At 41.6% G+C, this 17,621-nt stretch overlaps 1 protein-coding gene across 1 annotated transcript in view; it reads left to right on the plus strand.

Annotated features, from left to right (window-relative positions):
* The window catches only part of DNAH8 (dynein axonemal heavy chain 8), a 380,399-nt gene that overhangs the window by 20,422 nt on the left and 342,356 nt on the right, over nt 1-17,621 (plus strand). Inside the window, exons 4-5 of the mRNA XM_026482812.4 lie at nt 3,303-3,387; nt 8,415-8,566. Coding sequence (XP_026338597.3) covers nt 3,303-3,387; nt 8,415-8,566 — 237 coding nt within the window. The remainder of the gene's footprint in view (nt 1-3,302; nt 3,388-8,414; nt 8,567-17,621) is intronic.

The raw sequence follows: 17,621 nt of genomic DNA on the forward strand, positions 1-17,621 counted from the left end.
TTTTAACAAGTGTTCCTGCATTTTTATTTTTCTGTGGGCCTATAACTCACAAATTCTGTAGCCTGTCCTGGCTGTGGATGATACCATCCATATAGCAAGATAGGTGATCAGCATTGTTTCACCTGAACATTGGTAGGCTATAAATTTGGTTCATTACGGTTGGAATCCCAGCAGCTCTGCAAACGGTCTAGGCCTAGACGTTGGCACAGGCTAGTACCTTCAGAGAAGGACAACTGCTAGGACTAAGTCAGGGATATGGGTGCCTGCAGAGCTGGTAATCTTACTCTTAAATATTTGCCAGCTGGCTCTCTGGGCTGATACTCTCTGCTTGGAGGAAGTGCTGGCCAAGAAGTGGGAGTGTCCTAGGCCTGCAAACCCTTCCATTTCTCATTCCTGGAGAATGTCTTGTACTTTGGGTCTGTGTGCTTAGTCTGTTCCTGTAAGCCGTCGTGGCCCAGGTTAGACACTGCTTAGGCTGCACATCTAGGAAGTCTAGGGAAATGGAGGTCTTAAGGGAAGACTCAAACCAGGAAAGCTGTTTCCATAATAGCTGTTTAGCAGTTGCAAAACCACAGTGGAGGGGAGATAGTGCAACCAGGAGGGAAACCAATCTCAAAATCTGGGAGAGATCAGAATGCTTATTTGGTTGAAGGGACAAGGCAAGCACCTAAATTGGCATCAAGATTGGTGGACAGGTGAACAAGGAGATGGAACCATGAACGAGGGGTCGCCTGGTTTGGTGTGGTGATTTGGGAAAATGGATGTATGGAAGGGTTTTCCTTTCATGTGAAGCATGGTATAGCAATCCAGAGTGAAAGCAGCTCATTAAAGGTTCCACAAAAGGGTGGACAGTAGAGGGTGTGACGGTCATTTTGTTTGCCTTCAGATCTGTTATCCAGTCTTTGCCACACACTCTGTGGCCCGGAAGGCTGACCTCTCTAGAACCCATCACCTGGGCTCCCTTGCTCTCTGGCTTGTACAGGACTCAGTCACAAGGAGGCTCCATCAGGAGATAGGAGGGCAGACAGGGAGACAAGTCTGACCTCTCCCTGCTTGGCCATATTTTCTGGCTATAGCCATATCTTCTAACTACAGTTCTTCCCAAGCTATTCTCCTTCCATAGCTCTGTGTCCACCTGCTTCCAGCTACCCCCTTCCCCCACTTATCACACTTTCAGGCCTTGGCTGGTGCTGCTTTTTCCTTTGTTGATCGTTCTGCTGTTGCTGCTGATGTCACAGCTTCCCTTAACCCTGCTCTGGCCTCTAGAAGTAGCCTCTTTATTGTAAAGTTTCTTCAGAAACCCATTTTTGGGATTTCTTTTCTTGCCAGGATCCTGACCAGTACAGAAATTTCTACCGCATTGGTGTCCATGGTTTTGCTGCTCTCTTCATTCAGCACTGCTCAGGATAATCTCAGACTATTTTGCTTTCCTGGCTTCTGTGAGGGTGTTTTCCAAAGTCATGCAACAGCAGTGTGGTTCTGTGGATGGAACACAGCCCTGGAGGCCCAAGGCTGGCATCATCACTGGGGTCTGTACCCTTTGCTTTTACAAGGACCAGTGAACTTGGGCAAAACTCTCTTAGCTTGCTCTAGGAACCAAGATTCTGTGGGATGGTTCCTAAAGGAGTCTCTCTTGTTCGATTCAGTGTGTTGCCAAGCTCACACAACTTGTATTGTGTGTCTTTGGGTCTTTTACTCAAGTTCTTTTTAGCTTTACTTTTCTCTTCTGCAAGAGGGGCATAATAATGCCACCTTATCTAGTGCAAGGCAGTGATAAAGCTCAGATAAACTATTTGTAAAATGTAAAAAGTGAATTTTTAATTTGCAATTATGATTTCGTCCCATGACAACATTCACTCTCCTGGTCTCAGGAGTACAGAGTGTCTAAAAAATAAGAATTTGTTGAATTTGATATTGTAATGTCTTTTTATCATACGTATGTGCTCTATTTTTGATAATTTGGACACTTTCAAGTCCGATGGGTCATACAGTCAAATACAGCAAGAAAGTATTTATGGGACTGGGCAAGAATTGCTGTGCTGACAGTTTCTGTATCTTTCAGATTGTAATTATGCAAGAGTTAAGTTTGTGTGTGAGATGGAAGAGTAGAAAATGAAGGGCTAGAATTTGGTACGTCTGTGTGGCTCTGTTTCATTTCCTGGGATGGTGGTTCCCAAATGGGGTCCCAGAACCAGCAGGAACTTTTAAGAGATTTATTTATTTCAGAAAGAGAGAGAGAGAGGGCATACGAGTCAGGGGAGGACCAGAAGGGGAAGGACAGGGAGTATCTCAAGCAGACTCCCTGCTGAGCGCAGAGACCCATGTGGGGCTCGAACTCATTGACGCTGAGATCATGACGTGAGCTGAAATCAAGAGTCAGATGTTCAACTGACCGAGCCATCCAGGCACCCCTCACCTGGAACTTTTTAGAAATGCAAGTCCTCAGGGCCAGGATTCTGTATTTTTTAAAAGCCCTAGGTGCTTCTCTGATGCACACTAAAGTTTGAGAACCATTGTCCTAGAGGGAAAGGCTTTGCTAGATCTGGAGTACCTCCCACATGTGGCCAGGAAGTGAAGAGAAACCCACCGTTCAAGAGAGACATTTAGGTATGGACTCCGTGGACTAAATGCAGTGGGTTGAGTAACGTTGTGTTTCCCGGCTGGTGTGTGAGGATTTTTGTTAACGTGACCTGTTTCTTTTTCCATTTGCCTAAGATATGACGCTGACTTAGAAGTAATTAAATAAGAGCTTCATGCTCATAAACATGAGAGACTGGCATTATAATAATTTGTTTTTATATTAGTTTGGCTACAATATGGGTCAAATGACAGTTGATGAAAACATAATTACCCAAATAATTGATCCAAAACCACAATTAGTTGGTAAGGCAAGTTTTCTGTTTGCCAAGTCAGCTTTTAAGAATACTTTATTTTAATAATAATTCTTTATATTTACCTTCAGCTGTACTCACTCATTTACTCCTATAAGATTCTGTGAGGCAGGGTCAGGTAAGCGGCTGCCTACTTACACATGTAGATCATTAGTGTCGGTTCAGAAATAGAATTCACCATGTATTTCATGGTAATTTTGGAGTTAAAGTTGTTCAAATTCTAATCCTGCTTCTGATGTCCCTGTCACTATGTATCTCGAATAAAGTCTTTGAGCCTCTTTTTTTCCCTTTAATCTACAAAATGATGAGGATAAAGGCATGTGCAATGCCTAGCCCAGGGCGTGGTTCATTTTATTGTAGCTAATATCACTAGTCGTTTTACTGATCATCATTTTCTCTTTTATTTAACAGCTGGAAGCATTTGCTCATTTTTTTATGAAAGATGGTTGTAAGACATTGAAATTTTTGTACCAGGAAGGAGATGTCCCTGGCCTTGGTAAGGGTATTTTATGAGGGCAATGTGCTGGCTATTAGGTAATGAATGTTAAAGTGCAGAACATCTTTTCTCTTATAAATAGATAGATATTTATAAAGATTATATATTCATATAGAAATATATTTATAAAGAAAATTTATCAGACGCATGTGTGTGGAAAAGAGAGTGTCTTTTTTTTAAAAGATATATTTATTTGAAAAAAATAAATATTTATTTATTTGAGAGAGAAAGTGTGAGCAGGGAGGGGTGGAGGAGGAGGGAAAGAGAATCTCAAGCAGACTCTGTGCTGAGCATGATCCTAAGATCATAACCTGAGCCAAAATCAAGAGCTGGACGCCCAACCGACTGAGCCACACAGGTGCCCCCCCCCCAAAAAAGTGTCTTAAAAACAATGCATTTTCAGCCCAAATATATATTTCAGGCATTCCTGTAAGTTAAGGAGAAAACACACTTATAGAAATCATCGCTATCTCCTGGCAGATATGTGCTTTCACTAGAATGTAATTCCATTTTCCCTGAAACAGGTGGAGGCATTTTGCACACAGGTTTTCAGGTGACTAGTAATAGTCGGGAAACCATGTGAGAGCTCAGCAGCTGTCCCTGTGGTCTTGGGTCAGCGTCTTGTGTCTGCTACAGCTGTCAGTTGGAATATCCGGCTGCCTTACTATTGGCAGGATTTCTACAATAATTAACACTTTAGCAGGATGTGAAACTTTTGTCGTAATAACCAGGTGCATGGGCCATCCTTTTGGTTTTAGACTACTTATCTTTGAAGTCCTATGGATTGTCCCTCCTATTGGTTCTTTCTCATTTTTCTCCTCTGCTGCTTTTAGGTGAGGCTCAGAGCTCATGCCTGCCCTGGTATTCTAGATTGAAAACCCATAGATCTGAGACCAGATTCCCTCTCTGAAGTTCACACTGCTTATTCCTTTAAAAGCAAATCTTTTATCCAGTGTGTGTGTGTGTGTGTGTGTGTGTGTGTGTGTATATATATATATATTTTTTATATACACCACATCTTCTTTATCCATTCATCTATGGATGGACACTTGGGTTGCAGCCATAAAAAAGAATGAAATCTTGGGGCACCTGCGTGGCTCAGTCAATTAAGCATCTGCTTTCGGCTCAGGTCATGATCCCAGGATCAAGGGATCCAGTCCCACATCTGGCTCTTTGCTCAGCAGGGAGCCTGCTTCTCCCTCACCCTCTGCCTGTCCCCCCTGCTCATGCTCTCTCTCTCTCTCTCAAATAAATAAAATATTAAAAAAAAAAGAATGAAATCTTGCTATTTGCAACAACATGGGTGGATCTAGAGGGTATCATACTAAATGAAATAAGTCAGTCAGAGAAAGACAAATACCATAGGATTTCACTTATATGTGGAATTTAAGAAACAAAACAAGGAACCAAGAAAAAAAGAGACAAACAAACAAACAAACAAAAAACCAGCCTCTTAAATACAGAGAACAAGGGGTGGTTTCTAGAGGGCAGGTGGGTGGAGGACTGTGTGGAATAGATAAAGGGGATTAAGAGCACCCTTATCTTGGTGAGCACTGAGAAATACATAGAATTATTGAATCATTACATTGTACACCTGAAACTAGTCTAACACTGTATGTTATCCTTCAGTAAAAATTCTAAAAAGAAAACCTTTTATTGTGCTGCCAGTTATTGGGTTGGGCCCAACCCCCCCATTTCTCTGCTAAGGCCCATTGTAATCTGGACACACAGTGTTTGTTGAGCTAGCTCTGCTATTCTTGCAGACGTGAATTTGCTGCTCCCTTTAAGCCAGTCTCTTCTTTGTTTTCTGGACATTCCAGGGTCATTTCTGTGCCCTTTGCTCTGCCTTCCTGACGCTCTCAGAATGCCTTTCTTCTCTATACCCAGCCAAATCCTATCCCTCCTCTGATCATGTCCCACATTCTCTTTTCTACAGAGCCTGCCCAGGGTGTTCCAAACCCATCCATCACTTTTCTCCAGACTCCTCCTGTCTCATTTAATGCTTGTGTTGTGAAATACAGCACTTGATTATGTTCTATTTTCCTCTACTTCTTTAATATAAGAAAATACCTACAATGAGAAGGAAAATGAAAACCACCCACATTCTCGGCTATTTGGAATAAGCACTGTTAATTCCTTGATGAAGATTCCTCGATAACTTCTTTTTCCCCTCTTTATTTGGAGAAAAGGTGGGAGGGAAAGAGAGAAAGTTATGTATAATATAGTGCATGTGTGTATATATGCATATATACATAGAGTAGGATCCTTCTTTTGTAATATGTAGATAATATGTGGATAATTTTTAAAAATAACTATGTGTGTAGATAATATTTAATATGTATATATATATATACACCCTACAAAAGTGGGATCCGACTCTACATGTTATTTTATGGTGGCTTTTATAATTTGTTTATGCTCTCTTCGTCATGCCACTGGATATATATATATATATATATATATATATATACACCCTACAAAAGTGGGATCCGACTCTACATGTTATTTTATGGTGGCTTTTATAATTTGTTTATGCTCTCTTCGTCATGCCACTGGATACCTTTTTTACAATTAAATTTCAAACAGCTGCATTTTATTTCATTAAACTAATATAACTATAATTTTCAAAACTTATCTCTTACTGTTAGAACTTAGGTTGTTTATAACTTTTTGCTTTTTTAAACAATGCCTCAGTGATTGTAACTGAAGCTAATGTAGATTAGGAAGACTTTAGGAAGAATTCTCAGGAGGGGAATTGGCAGAAGAAAAGATGTGTATGTGTGTGTGTGTATACACACACACACACACATATATACACACAGACATATATATTTTTTATTTGAGAGAGAGAGAGAGCCTGTGTGCCTGAGGGGAGGGAGGAGTAGGGGAGGAGGGAGAGAGAGAATCCCAAGCAAGCTTCATATTCAGCACAAAGCCCAAGGCAGGCCTCAATCTCACATGACCTGCGCTGAAATCAAGAGTTGGAGGCTTATCAGACTGAGCCATTCAGGTGCCTTAAGATAGGTATATTTTTAATTGTTATTTTGCTACCTAGGAAGGTAGTACATTTATTAGCTTGGTAACTATTCCTCTACATGTCTTTTTTATGTGCATCTGCTAATATATAAATGCTTATTATCATTTGAAAATGTTATATAATACATTTTATTCTTGATTTGGGTTTTGCATTTGACGTATAGCCTAGACATTTTCTATGGCATTATATATAGATTTACCTCATTTTTAAAATGCTGTTCAGGGGTCCCTGGGTGGCTCAGTTGCTTGAACGTCTGACTCTTGATTTTGGCTCTCAGCTCATGATCTTGGGGTCCTGGGATAGAGCCCCACATTGGGCTCCCTGCTCAGTGGGGAGTCTGCTTGACCCTTTCCCTCTGCCTCTGCCCACACTTGTGTTCTCTCTCTCTCTCTCTCAAATAAATAAATAAAATCTTTTAAAAAAAAGCTTTAAAAATGCTGTATTCTGTGGTATAGCTGCATGGTGATTTTTAGAAAATATTCCCCTGTTGATGGGTGTACAGAATATGTAGATATATAGAGAACATGTTTAGATGTAGGTAATGGAAGTCCAAATAACTAACAAATGTGTTAAATGTGTGAAGTGTCTTAAACAAATAGGGTATCTGTTTTGCTCTTATCACAAGGTGGGCAGTGGCTGGCAATGGTTCAAATGCTCAGCATTGTCATCAGAAACCCAGATTATTTTTTTCTTTCTAGTCTGCATTTTTAACATGTTGGCTTTTGTGTTCATGTTTGCCCCATATGGTTGTAAGATGAAGCTCTAGACATCACATTCAAGTTCAAGGTGCTTGTGGGAAAGGGCCTCACCTCTCCCCTTTATCAAGGAAGCATAAGCCCGTCTAATGTCTTATCAGCCAGAACTGTGTCACGTGGCTACCATAGGTGTTAGGCTGAGAAAGCAGGTGTCCTTGGGGATGTACGCATTGCTGGATGAGACAGTGGGTTTTCCTATCAAGGAAAAAGGGGAGGGAGGTTATTAAGGGTAGAGGTACCTCTCCATGCCAACCCCCATGAATGAGCATTTGAGCTCTTACATACTGTGTATGAGGGTTCTTTGGTTGTAGGCAACAGCAGTAGACTCTGGCTTACAGAACCAAAAAAAAAAAAAAAAATGTCTGGGCTGTTCACAAAATTGAGAACTAGTCGAACCACCAGGACTTGGGAAGGACAAGAATAGAGCATTTCCACAGATTTCAGGGCAGTGTCTTTAGGATTCATCACTAGATTGACATCTCTCAAATCCCTTTTTACATTTGTGTGCCTCCAGTCAGGACTGACATTCTTGCAGACAGTCTGATCAGTCTGGTTTGCACATGCCCTCCACGGCAGGGACCTGAGACTGGGGTCCTCCAGAATCACAGGACAGGAGGAATCCCCCACACCCAAAGGAGGGAAGGCTGGGAAGACAAAATATTTTCATGGTTTTGGGACGGGGATTTTAAAATTTCTTTTATCAAATTTTAAATTGTGAATAAGAAGACTGTCACATTTTGCTTATTAATAGTACAACCAACCATCTGACAAAATTATCAATTTTTAATCGTTTTTAAAATTAAATGATTAATTTTCACTGAAATCACGTTGAGGAAGAATTTAATATAACTTGGGGTCGCTATGAGTGGATTCACCAGGGGGCTAAATCCTCTCTGGGGAGTCAGTGATGCTTGGGTTTCAGCCAAGATCTGAAAGAAAAGTAGGAATTGGGGAGACAAAGGGCCTGAGATTGGGTAGAACAGTCTGTGTGAAGGCCCTGCCTGAGGCAAGGCCAAAAGGAACAGAAGTGCAGAACTCGGGGAAAGGAAGCAGAGGAGGCTGGACTTCAAGTATTCCAGTTAGTAATGTCTTTCTGTAGACAAAGAAAATTATTACACTCCTATCAAAAACTCCTTACAGTAAAACAGAGCAAGAAACAATGCCGTAAGATCCACAGTCATCTACCATAGTCGATCCATTACCTATCACACTGCATTCTTGACTTTTGTTTTCAGAATGTGGTCGAACTATCGCTGGAGCAGCCAAAGGGGCAAAAATGATGAGATTGTATATAGACAATGCAGCCCCAGAGAAACTAAAAGGATTATGTATATTTTTTGTTCGCTGTCACAATGATATTGCGATAAATATTAAAAATATTCACGAGGTATGTTTGCATTTTTCAAGTATATAGTTAAATGTTTTTTCTAGCTTAATTGAGATGTAACTGACATAAAACATTGTGTAAGTGTAAGCTGTATATAACATGTTGATTTATTTTTTTAATAAAAATTTTTTAATATGTTAGTCACTATACAGTACATCCCAAGTTTTTGATGTAAAGTTCCATGATTCATTACTTGCGTATAACACCCAGTGCACCATGCAATACGTGCCCTCCTTACTACCCATCACCAGCCTATCCCGATCCTCCACCCGCCTCCCCTCTGAAGCCCTCAGTTTGTTTCCCAGAGTCCATAGTCTCTCATGCTTCATTCCCCCTTCTGTTTACCCCCCCTTCATTCTTCCCTTCCTTCTCCTACCGATCTTCCTACTTCTTATGTTCCATAAATGAGTGAAACCATATGATAATTGTCATTCTCTGCTTGACTTATTTCGCTTAGCATTATCTTCTCCAGTGCCGTCCATGTTGCAGCAAATGTTGTGTAATCGTTCTTTTCAATGGCTGAGTAATATTCCATTGTATATATGGACCACATCTTTTTTTTTTTTTTAATGACTTTTTATTATATTATGTTAGTCACCATACAGTACATCCCCGGTTTCCGATGTAAGGCTCGATGATTCATTAGTTGTGTATAACACCCAGTGCACCATGCAATACGTGCCCTCCTTACTACCCATCACCGGCCTATCCCATTCCCCCACCCCCCTCCCCTCTGAAGTCCTCAGTTTGTTTCTCATAGTCCATACTCTCTCATGCTTCATCCCCCTTCTGATTACCCCCCCCTTTCTTTATCCCTTTCTTCCCCTACCGATCATCCTAGTTCTTATGTTCCATAGATGAGAGAAATCATATGATAGTTGTCTTTCTCTGCTTGACTTATTTCACTTAGCATTATCTCCTCCAGTGCTGTCCATGTTGTAGCAAATGTTGAGAACTCGTTCTTTCTGATAGCTGAGTAATATTCCATTGTATATATGGACCACATCTTCTTAATCCAGTCATCTGTTGAAGGACATTTCGGCTCCTTCCACGATTTAGCTATTGTGGAAATTGCTGCTATGAACATTGGGGTGCATATGGCCCTTCTCTTCACTACGTCTGTATCTTTGGGGTAAATACCCAGTAGTGCAATGGCTGGATCATAGGGTAGCTCAATTTTTCACTTTTTAAGGGACCTCCACACTGTTTTCCAGAGTGGCTGTACCAACTTGCATTCCCACCAACAATGTAGGAGGGATCCCCTTTCTCCACATCTCTCCAACAATTGTTGTTTCTTGCCTTGTCTATTTTTGCCATTCTAACTGGCGTAAGGTGGTATCTCAGTGTGGTTTTGATTTGAATTTTCTTGATGGCTAATGATTTTGAACATTTTTTCATGTGTCTGTTAGCGATTTGTCTGTCTTCATTGGAAAAGTGTCTGTTCATATCTTCTGCCCATTTTTTGATTTGTTTATTTGTTTCTCGTGTATTGAGTTTGAGAAGTTCTTTGTAGATCTTGGATACCAGTCCTTTATCTGTAGTGTCATTTGCAAATATATTCTCCCGTTCCGTGGGCTGCCTCTTAGTTTTTCTGACTGTTTCCTTGGATGTGCAGAAACTTTTAATCTTGATGAAGTCCCATAAATTCATTTTATCTTTTGTTTCTCTTGCCTTTGGGGATGTGTCATGAAAAAGGTTGCTTTGGCCGATGTCGTAGAGGTTGTTGCCTATGTTCTCCTCTAGAATTTTGATGGATTCCTGTCTCACATCGAGGTCTTTCATCCATTTGGAGTTTATTTTTGTGTATGGTGTGAGATAGTGGTCAAGTTTCATTCTCTTGCATGTAGCTGTCCAAGTTTCCCAGCACCATTTATTGAAGAGACTGTCTTTTTCCCACCGGATGTTTTTTCCTGCTTTATCAAATATTAGTTGCCCAAAGAGCCGAGGGTCCATTTCTGGGCTCTCTATTCTGTTCCATTGGTCTATGTGTCTGTTTTTGTGCCAGTACCATGCTGTCTTTGTGATCACAGCTTTGTAGTACAGCTCGAAATCCGGCATTGTGATGCCCCCAGCTTTGTTTTTCCTTTTCAACAGTTCCTTGGAGATTCGGGGCCTTTTCTATTTCCATACAAATTTAAGGATTGTTTGTTCCAGTTCTTTGAAAAATGTCCTCGGTATTTTGATCGGGATAGCATTGAAAGTGTAGATTGCTCTGGGTAGCATGGACATTTTAACTATGTTAATTCTTCCGATCCATGAGCATGGAATATCTTTCCATCTTTTTATGTCTTCCTCAATGTCTTTCAAGAGTGATTTATAGTTTCTAGAATATAGGTCCTTTACGTCTCTGGTTAAGTTAATTCCAAGGTAACGTATGGTTTTTGGTGCTATTGTAAATGGGATGGATTCCCTAATTTCTCTTTCCTCGGTCTCATTATTCGTGTATAGAAATGCAACTGATTTCTGAGCATTTATTTTGTATCCTGCCACGTTACTGAATTGCTCTATAACTTCTAATAGTTTGGGAGTGGCTTCTTTTGGGTTTTCCATATAGAGTATCATGTCATCTGCAAAGAGAGACATCTTGACTTCTTCTTTGCCAATTTGAATACCTTTGATCCCTTTTTGTCGTCTGATTGCTGTTGCAAGGACTTCTAGTACTATGTTGAATAATAGTGGCGAGAGTGGGCATCCTTGTCGAGTTCCTGATCTTAAGGGAAAGGCTTCCAGCTTTTCCCCATTGAGAATAATATTTGCAGTAGGCTTTTCATAGATGGCTTTTATGAGATTGAGAAATGTACCTTCTATTCCTACACTCTGAAGGGTTTTAATCAGGAAAGGATGCTGTATTTTGTCAAATGCTTTTTCGGCATCGATTGAGAGGATCATATGGTTCCTGAGTCTTTTCTTGTTGATATGATGTATCAGGCTGATTGATTTGCGAATATTGAACCACGCTTGCATCCCAGGTATGAATCCCACTTGATCGTGATGGATAATCCTTTTAATGTACTGTTGGATTCTATTAGCAAGTATCTTGTTGAGGATTTTGGCGTCCATATTCATTAGGGAAATCGGTCTGTAATTCTCCTTTTTGAGGGGGTCTTTGCCTGGTTTGGGGATCAAGGTAATATTGGCCTCATAGAATGAGTTTGGTAGCTTTCCTTCTGTTTCTATTTTTTGAAATAGCTTTAGGAGAATAGGTATTATTTCTTCTTTGAATGTTTGGTAGAATTCCCCAGGAAAACCGTCCGGGCCTGGAGTTTTGTTATTTGGAAGGTTGTTTATCACTGACTCAATTTCTTCATAATTAATTGGCCTGTTTAAGGAATCAATTTCTTCCGGTTTCAATCTTGGTAGTTTATAGGTTTCCAGGAAGGATTCCATCTCTTCCAGATTGCTTAGTTTATTGGCATATAGCTGTTGATAAAAATTTCTAATAATCCTTTCAATTTCAATGGTGCTCCTCGTGACCTCTCCTTTTTCATTCATAATTTTAATAATCTGGGTCCTTTCTCTTTTCTTTTGGATAAGTGTTGCCAGTGGTCTGTCAATTTTATTGATTCTCTCAAAGAACCAGCTTCTAGTCCTGTTGATCTGCTCTACTGTACTTCTGGTTTCTGCTTGATTGATTTCAGCTCTAATTTTGGTCAACTGCTTCCTCGTGCGTGGATTAGGCCTGTCCCTCTGTTGCTGTTCCAGCTTCTTGAGGTGAGAATATAAAAACTGCATTTTCGATTTTTCTATTCTTTTGAGTGAGGCTTGGATGGCTATGTATTTCCCCCTTAGGACTGCCTTTGCAGTATCCCATAGGTTTTGGACTGTTGTATTTTCATCCTCATTGGTCTCCATAAACTGTTTAATTTGATTTTTGATTTCCTGGTTTATCGAGTCATTCCTGAGCAGGATGATTCTTAGTCTCCAAGTGTTTGAGTTTCTTCCAAATTTTTCCTTGTGGTTGAGTTCCAATTTCAGAGCGTTGTGGTCTGAGAATATGCAGGGGATAATTTCAATCTTTTGGTATCGGTTGAGACCTGTTTTGTGTCCCAGAACATGGTCTATTCTTGAGAATGTTCCATGGGCATTAGAATAGAATGAGTATTCTTTGGTTCTGGGGTGTAGTGTTCTATATATATCTGTGAGGTCCAACTCGTCGAGTATGGCATTCAAAGCCTTTGATTCTTTGCTTAGTTTTTGCCAGGGTGTTCTGTCTATTTCTGAGAGTGGAGTGTTGAGGTCCCCTACTATTAATGTATTTTTATTTATATGTCTCTTTATTCTGGTTAAGAGTTGGCTTGTGTATCTTGCTGCTCCCCTGTTGGGGGCATATATATTTATAATTGTCATATCCACTTGTTGAATACTTCCCTTAAGAATAATATAGTGCCCTTCTGCATCTCTAACTATAGTCTGTAGTTTAAAATCCAATTTATCTGATATGAGAATTGCTACCCCAGCTTTCTTTTGAGGTCCATTTGCGTGAAAGATGGTACTCCATCCCCTTACTCTCAGTCTGAATGCATCTTTGGGTTTGAAATGAGTCTCTTGTAGACAGCAAATGGATGGGTCATGTCTTTTTATCCAATCTGCAACCCTGTGACGTTTTATGGGATGGTTCAAACCATTTACATTAAGACTGATTACTGAGAGATATGATTTTAATGTTGCCATGTTGCCAGTAAAGTCTTTGTTTGTATTGGCTGTGACTTTCTGTTCTGTATCACTCTTGGGGCCTTTTTACTTTTATAGAACCCCCCGTAATATCTCCTGTAGGGCTGGTTTCGTGGTTACGAAATTGGTTGGTGACTGGCGATTCTGAAATGTCTTTATTTCTCCATCAATTCTGAATGACAGCCTTGCTGGATAAAGGATCCTTGGCTGCATGTTTTTCTCTGAAAGAGCTTTAAATATGCTCCCCCAGCCCTTTCTCTCATTCCAGGTCTGTGTAGACAGGTCTGACGTAATTCTGATGCTTTTGCCTTGGTACGTGAGAAATTTCTTTGCCCTGGCCGCTTTCAATACTGTATCCTTGCATCTAATATTTGCGAATTGCACTATGACGTGACGTGGCGTAGGTTTGTCGTGGTTGAGCTTGGGAGGGGTCCTCTCTGCCTCTTGGACACGAATGTTTGTTTCCCTTGCTAGATTAGGGAAGTTTTCAGCTACAATTTGTTCAAATATCTCTTCTAGACCTCTGTTTTTCTCCACCCCCTCGGGGTTGCCGATGATTCTAACATTGGATCGTTTCATTGAGTCAGTAATCTCCCGTAACCTACATTCGTGGGCGTGGATTTTTTTAAGACCATCTTCTATTTTCATTTTTTCCTCTATTAACCCATCCTCCAATTCACTAACCCGTTCCTCTGCTTCTGCGACCCTGGCCGTCAGAGCCTCTAGTTTTGCCTGCATTTGGCTCATAGAATTTTTAATTTCTGTCAGATTCGCTCTCATTTCTGTCCTTAGGGATTCTATATTCTCAGTAACCTTTTCGTTAATAGTTTTTTCAATTCTACTCATCATTTTGACCATCGTTACTCTGAATTCCATTTCTGATAATTTGGTTACATCCATATCCATTATTTCTGTGGCAGAGGCCACAGACTCACTGTCTTTTCTTTGCTGGGGGGGCTTCTCCTTCTTGTCATTCTGATGAAGAGAGGTTGCGGGGTTTCCAGAGCCCAAATTATTGACTGGGTCCCAGGCCGTGCCCCTTGTTTTATAGGGATCTTAGGGATGTGGGCTTCTTCTTTAAAGATTTTATTTATTTATTTATGTGGCAGCCAACCAGCGAGAGAGGGAACAGAAGCAGGGGAGTGGGAGAGGAAGAAGCAGGCTCCCAGCGGAGGAGCCCGATGAGGGACTCCTTTCCGGAACGCCGGGATCACGCCCTAAGCCGAAGGCAGGCGCTCAATGACTGCACCACCCAGGCGCCCGGGTTGTGGGCTTCTTGATTTTTCAGCCTGCCTTCTGGGGGAGGGGCCTGCCGCGCCGATACTCAGGCAACCCTGTTTGGGTAGAGTCTCGGCGTCCCCTGCGAGGGGGGATGGGGATGGGCACTCCCTGAGCTGGTATTTCCAGGCTTTTGTTCTCTGGCGGCTTTCCCTGGCAGTTTGCTGTGCCTCTTCTGAGAGTCAGAGCAGCAGCGGCCAAATTTCAGCCTCTGTCACGGAACAGAAGGATTGCGGCCCGTTCTCTACTAATGTTCTGGCCACTTTAACTCTGTTTCTGTTGGTGCTGCTCAACCCTGCAGCGTCCCGGGATGTGCGCCCCACACCCGGCGTCCCAGCCCTCACTTCCAGGGCCGGCGCGTCTCTGTCCTTTGTGTTTCTAACGCCGCCAGCTGCCAGCCGCCCCCGCGCACGCGCTCCAGAAGCTCCCAGTCTCAGTCTGGATCCAGTGAGTGCAGCGGGATTCCGGTGTTCCGCGAGATGCCTGGTGGCGCCCGCACCCGGCTCACGGTCTCAGTCTGCTGTTTTGTGGGTGCCGACCACGAGCCCGCCCGCTCTCCCGTGCAAGTGGCTACCGCTTCCCGGCACCCGAACGCGGCGGCTCCCTCCCCCTTCCGTTTATCTTCCGATATCTGTGCACAGTTTCATGGCTCCCTGCTTCGTACCTCAATACTCAGCGCTGGAGATGTTCATTTGTACAGATCCAGATGCGTCTTCCTGCGTCTCAGGCTGGTTCCGTGGTTGTTTAGGCTGGTCTGGTACCTATCCAGCTCGACTCGGAGGACCGGCTGAAAACGGTGTCTCCTACTCCTCCGCCATCTTAACTCCCTGGACCACATCTTCTTAATCCAGTCATCTGTCGAAGGGCATCTCAGCTCCTTCCACAATTTGGCTATTGTGGACAATGCTGCTATGAACATTGGGGTGCATATGGCCCTTCTCTTCACTACGTCTGTATCTTTGGGGTAAATACCCAGTAGTGCAATGGCTGGATCATAGGGTAGCTCAATTTTTAACATTTTAAGGGACCTCCACACTGTTTTCCAGAGTGGCTGTACCAACTTGCATTCCCACCAACAATGTAAGAGGGATCGATCCCCTTTCTCCACATCCTCTCCAACATTTGTAGTTTCTTGCCTTGTCAATTTTTGCCATTCTAACTGGCATAAGGTGGTATCTCAGTGTGGTTTTGATTTGAATTTCCCTGATGGCTAATGATTTTGAACATTTTTTCATGTGTCTGTTAGCCATTTGTATGTCTTCATTGGAAGAGCGTCAGTTCATATCTTCTGCCCATTTTTTGATTTGTTTATTTATTTCTTGTGTATTGAGTTTGAGAAGTTCTTTGTAGATCTTGGATACCAGTCTTTTATCTGTAGTGTCATTTGCAAATATCTTCTCCCCTTCTGTGGGCTGCCTCTTAGTTTCTTTGATGGTTTCCTTGGCTGTGCAGAAGCTTTTTATCTTGATGAAGTCCCACAGGTTCATTTTATCTTTTGTTTCTCTTGCCTTTGGAGATGTGTCATGAAAAAAGTTGCTTTGGCCGATGTCGTAGAGGTTGTTGCCTATGTTCTCCTCTAGGATTTTGATGGATTCCTGTCTCACATCGAGGTCTTTCATCCATTTGGAGTTTGTCTTTGTGTATGGTGCGAGAGAGTGGTCAAGTTTCATTCTTTTGCATGTAGCTGTCCAATTTTCCCAGCACCATTTATTGAAGAGACTGTCTCTTTTCCACTGGATGTTTTTTCCTGCTTTATCAAAGATTAGTTGCCCAAAGAGCCAAGGATCCATTTCTGGATTCTCTATTCTGTTCCGTTGGTCTATGTGTCTGTTTTTGTGCCAGTATCATGCTGTCTTGGTGATCACAGCTTTGTAGTATAGCTTGAAATCTGGCAACGTGATGCCCCTAGCTTTGTTTTTCCTTTTCAACATTTCCTTGGCGATTTGGGGCCTTTTCTGGTTCCACACAAATTTAAGGGCTGTTTGTTCCAGTTCTTTGAAAAAATGTCATTGGTATTTTGATCGGGATGGCATCGAAAGTGTAGATTGCTCTGGGTAGCATGGACATTTTAACTATGTTAATTCTTCCTATCCATGAGCATGGAGTATTTTTCCATCCTTTTGTGTCTTCCTCAATGTCTTTCAAGAGTCATTTGTAGTTTCCAGAATAGAGATCCTTAACATCTCTGGTTAAGTTAATTCCGAGATAATGTATGACTTTTGGTGCTATTGTAAATGGAATCGATTCCCTAATTTCTCTTTCTTCAGTCTCATTGTTCGTGGATAGAAATGCAACTGATTTCTGAGCATTGATTTTGTATCCCGCCACATTACTGAATTGCTCTATAACTTCTAGTAGTTTGGGGGTGGATTCTTTTGGGTTTTCCATGTAGAGTATCATGTCATCTGCGAAGAGAGACAGTTTGACTTCTTCTTCGCCGATTTGAACGTTTTATCCCTTTTTGTTGTCTGTTTGCTGTTGCAAAGACTTCTAGTACTATGGTGAATAATAATGGCGAGAGTGGGCATCCTTGTCGTGTTCCTGATCTTAAGGGAAAGGCTTCCAGCTTTTCCCTATTGAGAATGATATTCGCTGTAGGCTTTTCATAGATGGTTTTTATGAAATTGAGGAATGTACCCTCTATCCCTACACTCTGACGTGTTTTACTCAGGAAAGGATGCTGTATTTTGTCAAATGCTTTTTCTGAATCAGTTGAGAGGATCATATGGTTCTTGTCTCTTTTCTTGTTGATATGACCTATCACACTGATCGATTTGCGAATGTTGAACCACCCTTGCATCCCAGGAATGAATCCCACTTGGTCATGATGGATAATCCTTTTAATGTACTGTTGGATCCTGTTAGCTAGGATCTGTTTGAAGATTTTGACATCCATGTTCATTAGGGAAATTGGTCTGTAATTCTCCTTTTTGATGGGGTCTTTGCCTGGTTTGGGGATCAAGGTAATACTGGCGTCATAGAATGAGGTTGGTAGTTTTCCTTCTGTTTCTGTTTTTTGAAACAGCTTCAGGAGAATAGGTATTATTTCTTCTTTGAATGTTTGGTAGACTTCCCCAGGGAATCCATCAGGCCCTGGAGTCTTGTT

This window comes from Ursus arctos, unplaced genomic scaffold (assembly GCF_023065955.2).
Source record: "Ursus arctos isolate Adak ecotype North America unplaced genomic scaffold, UrsArc2.0 scaffold_31, whole genome shotgun sequence".
Lineage (NCBI taxonomy): Eukaryota > Metazoa > Chordata > Mammalia > Carnivora > Ursidae > Ursus > Ursus arctos.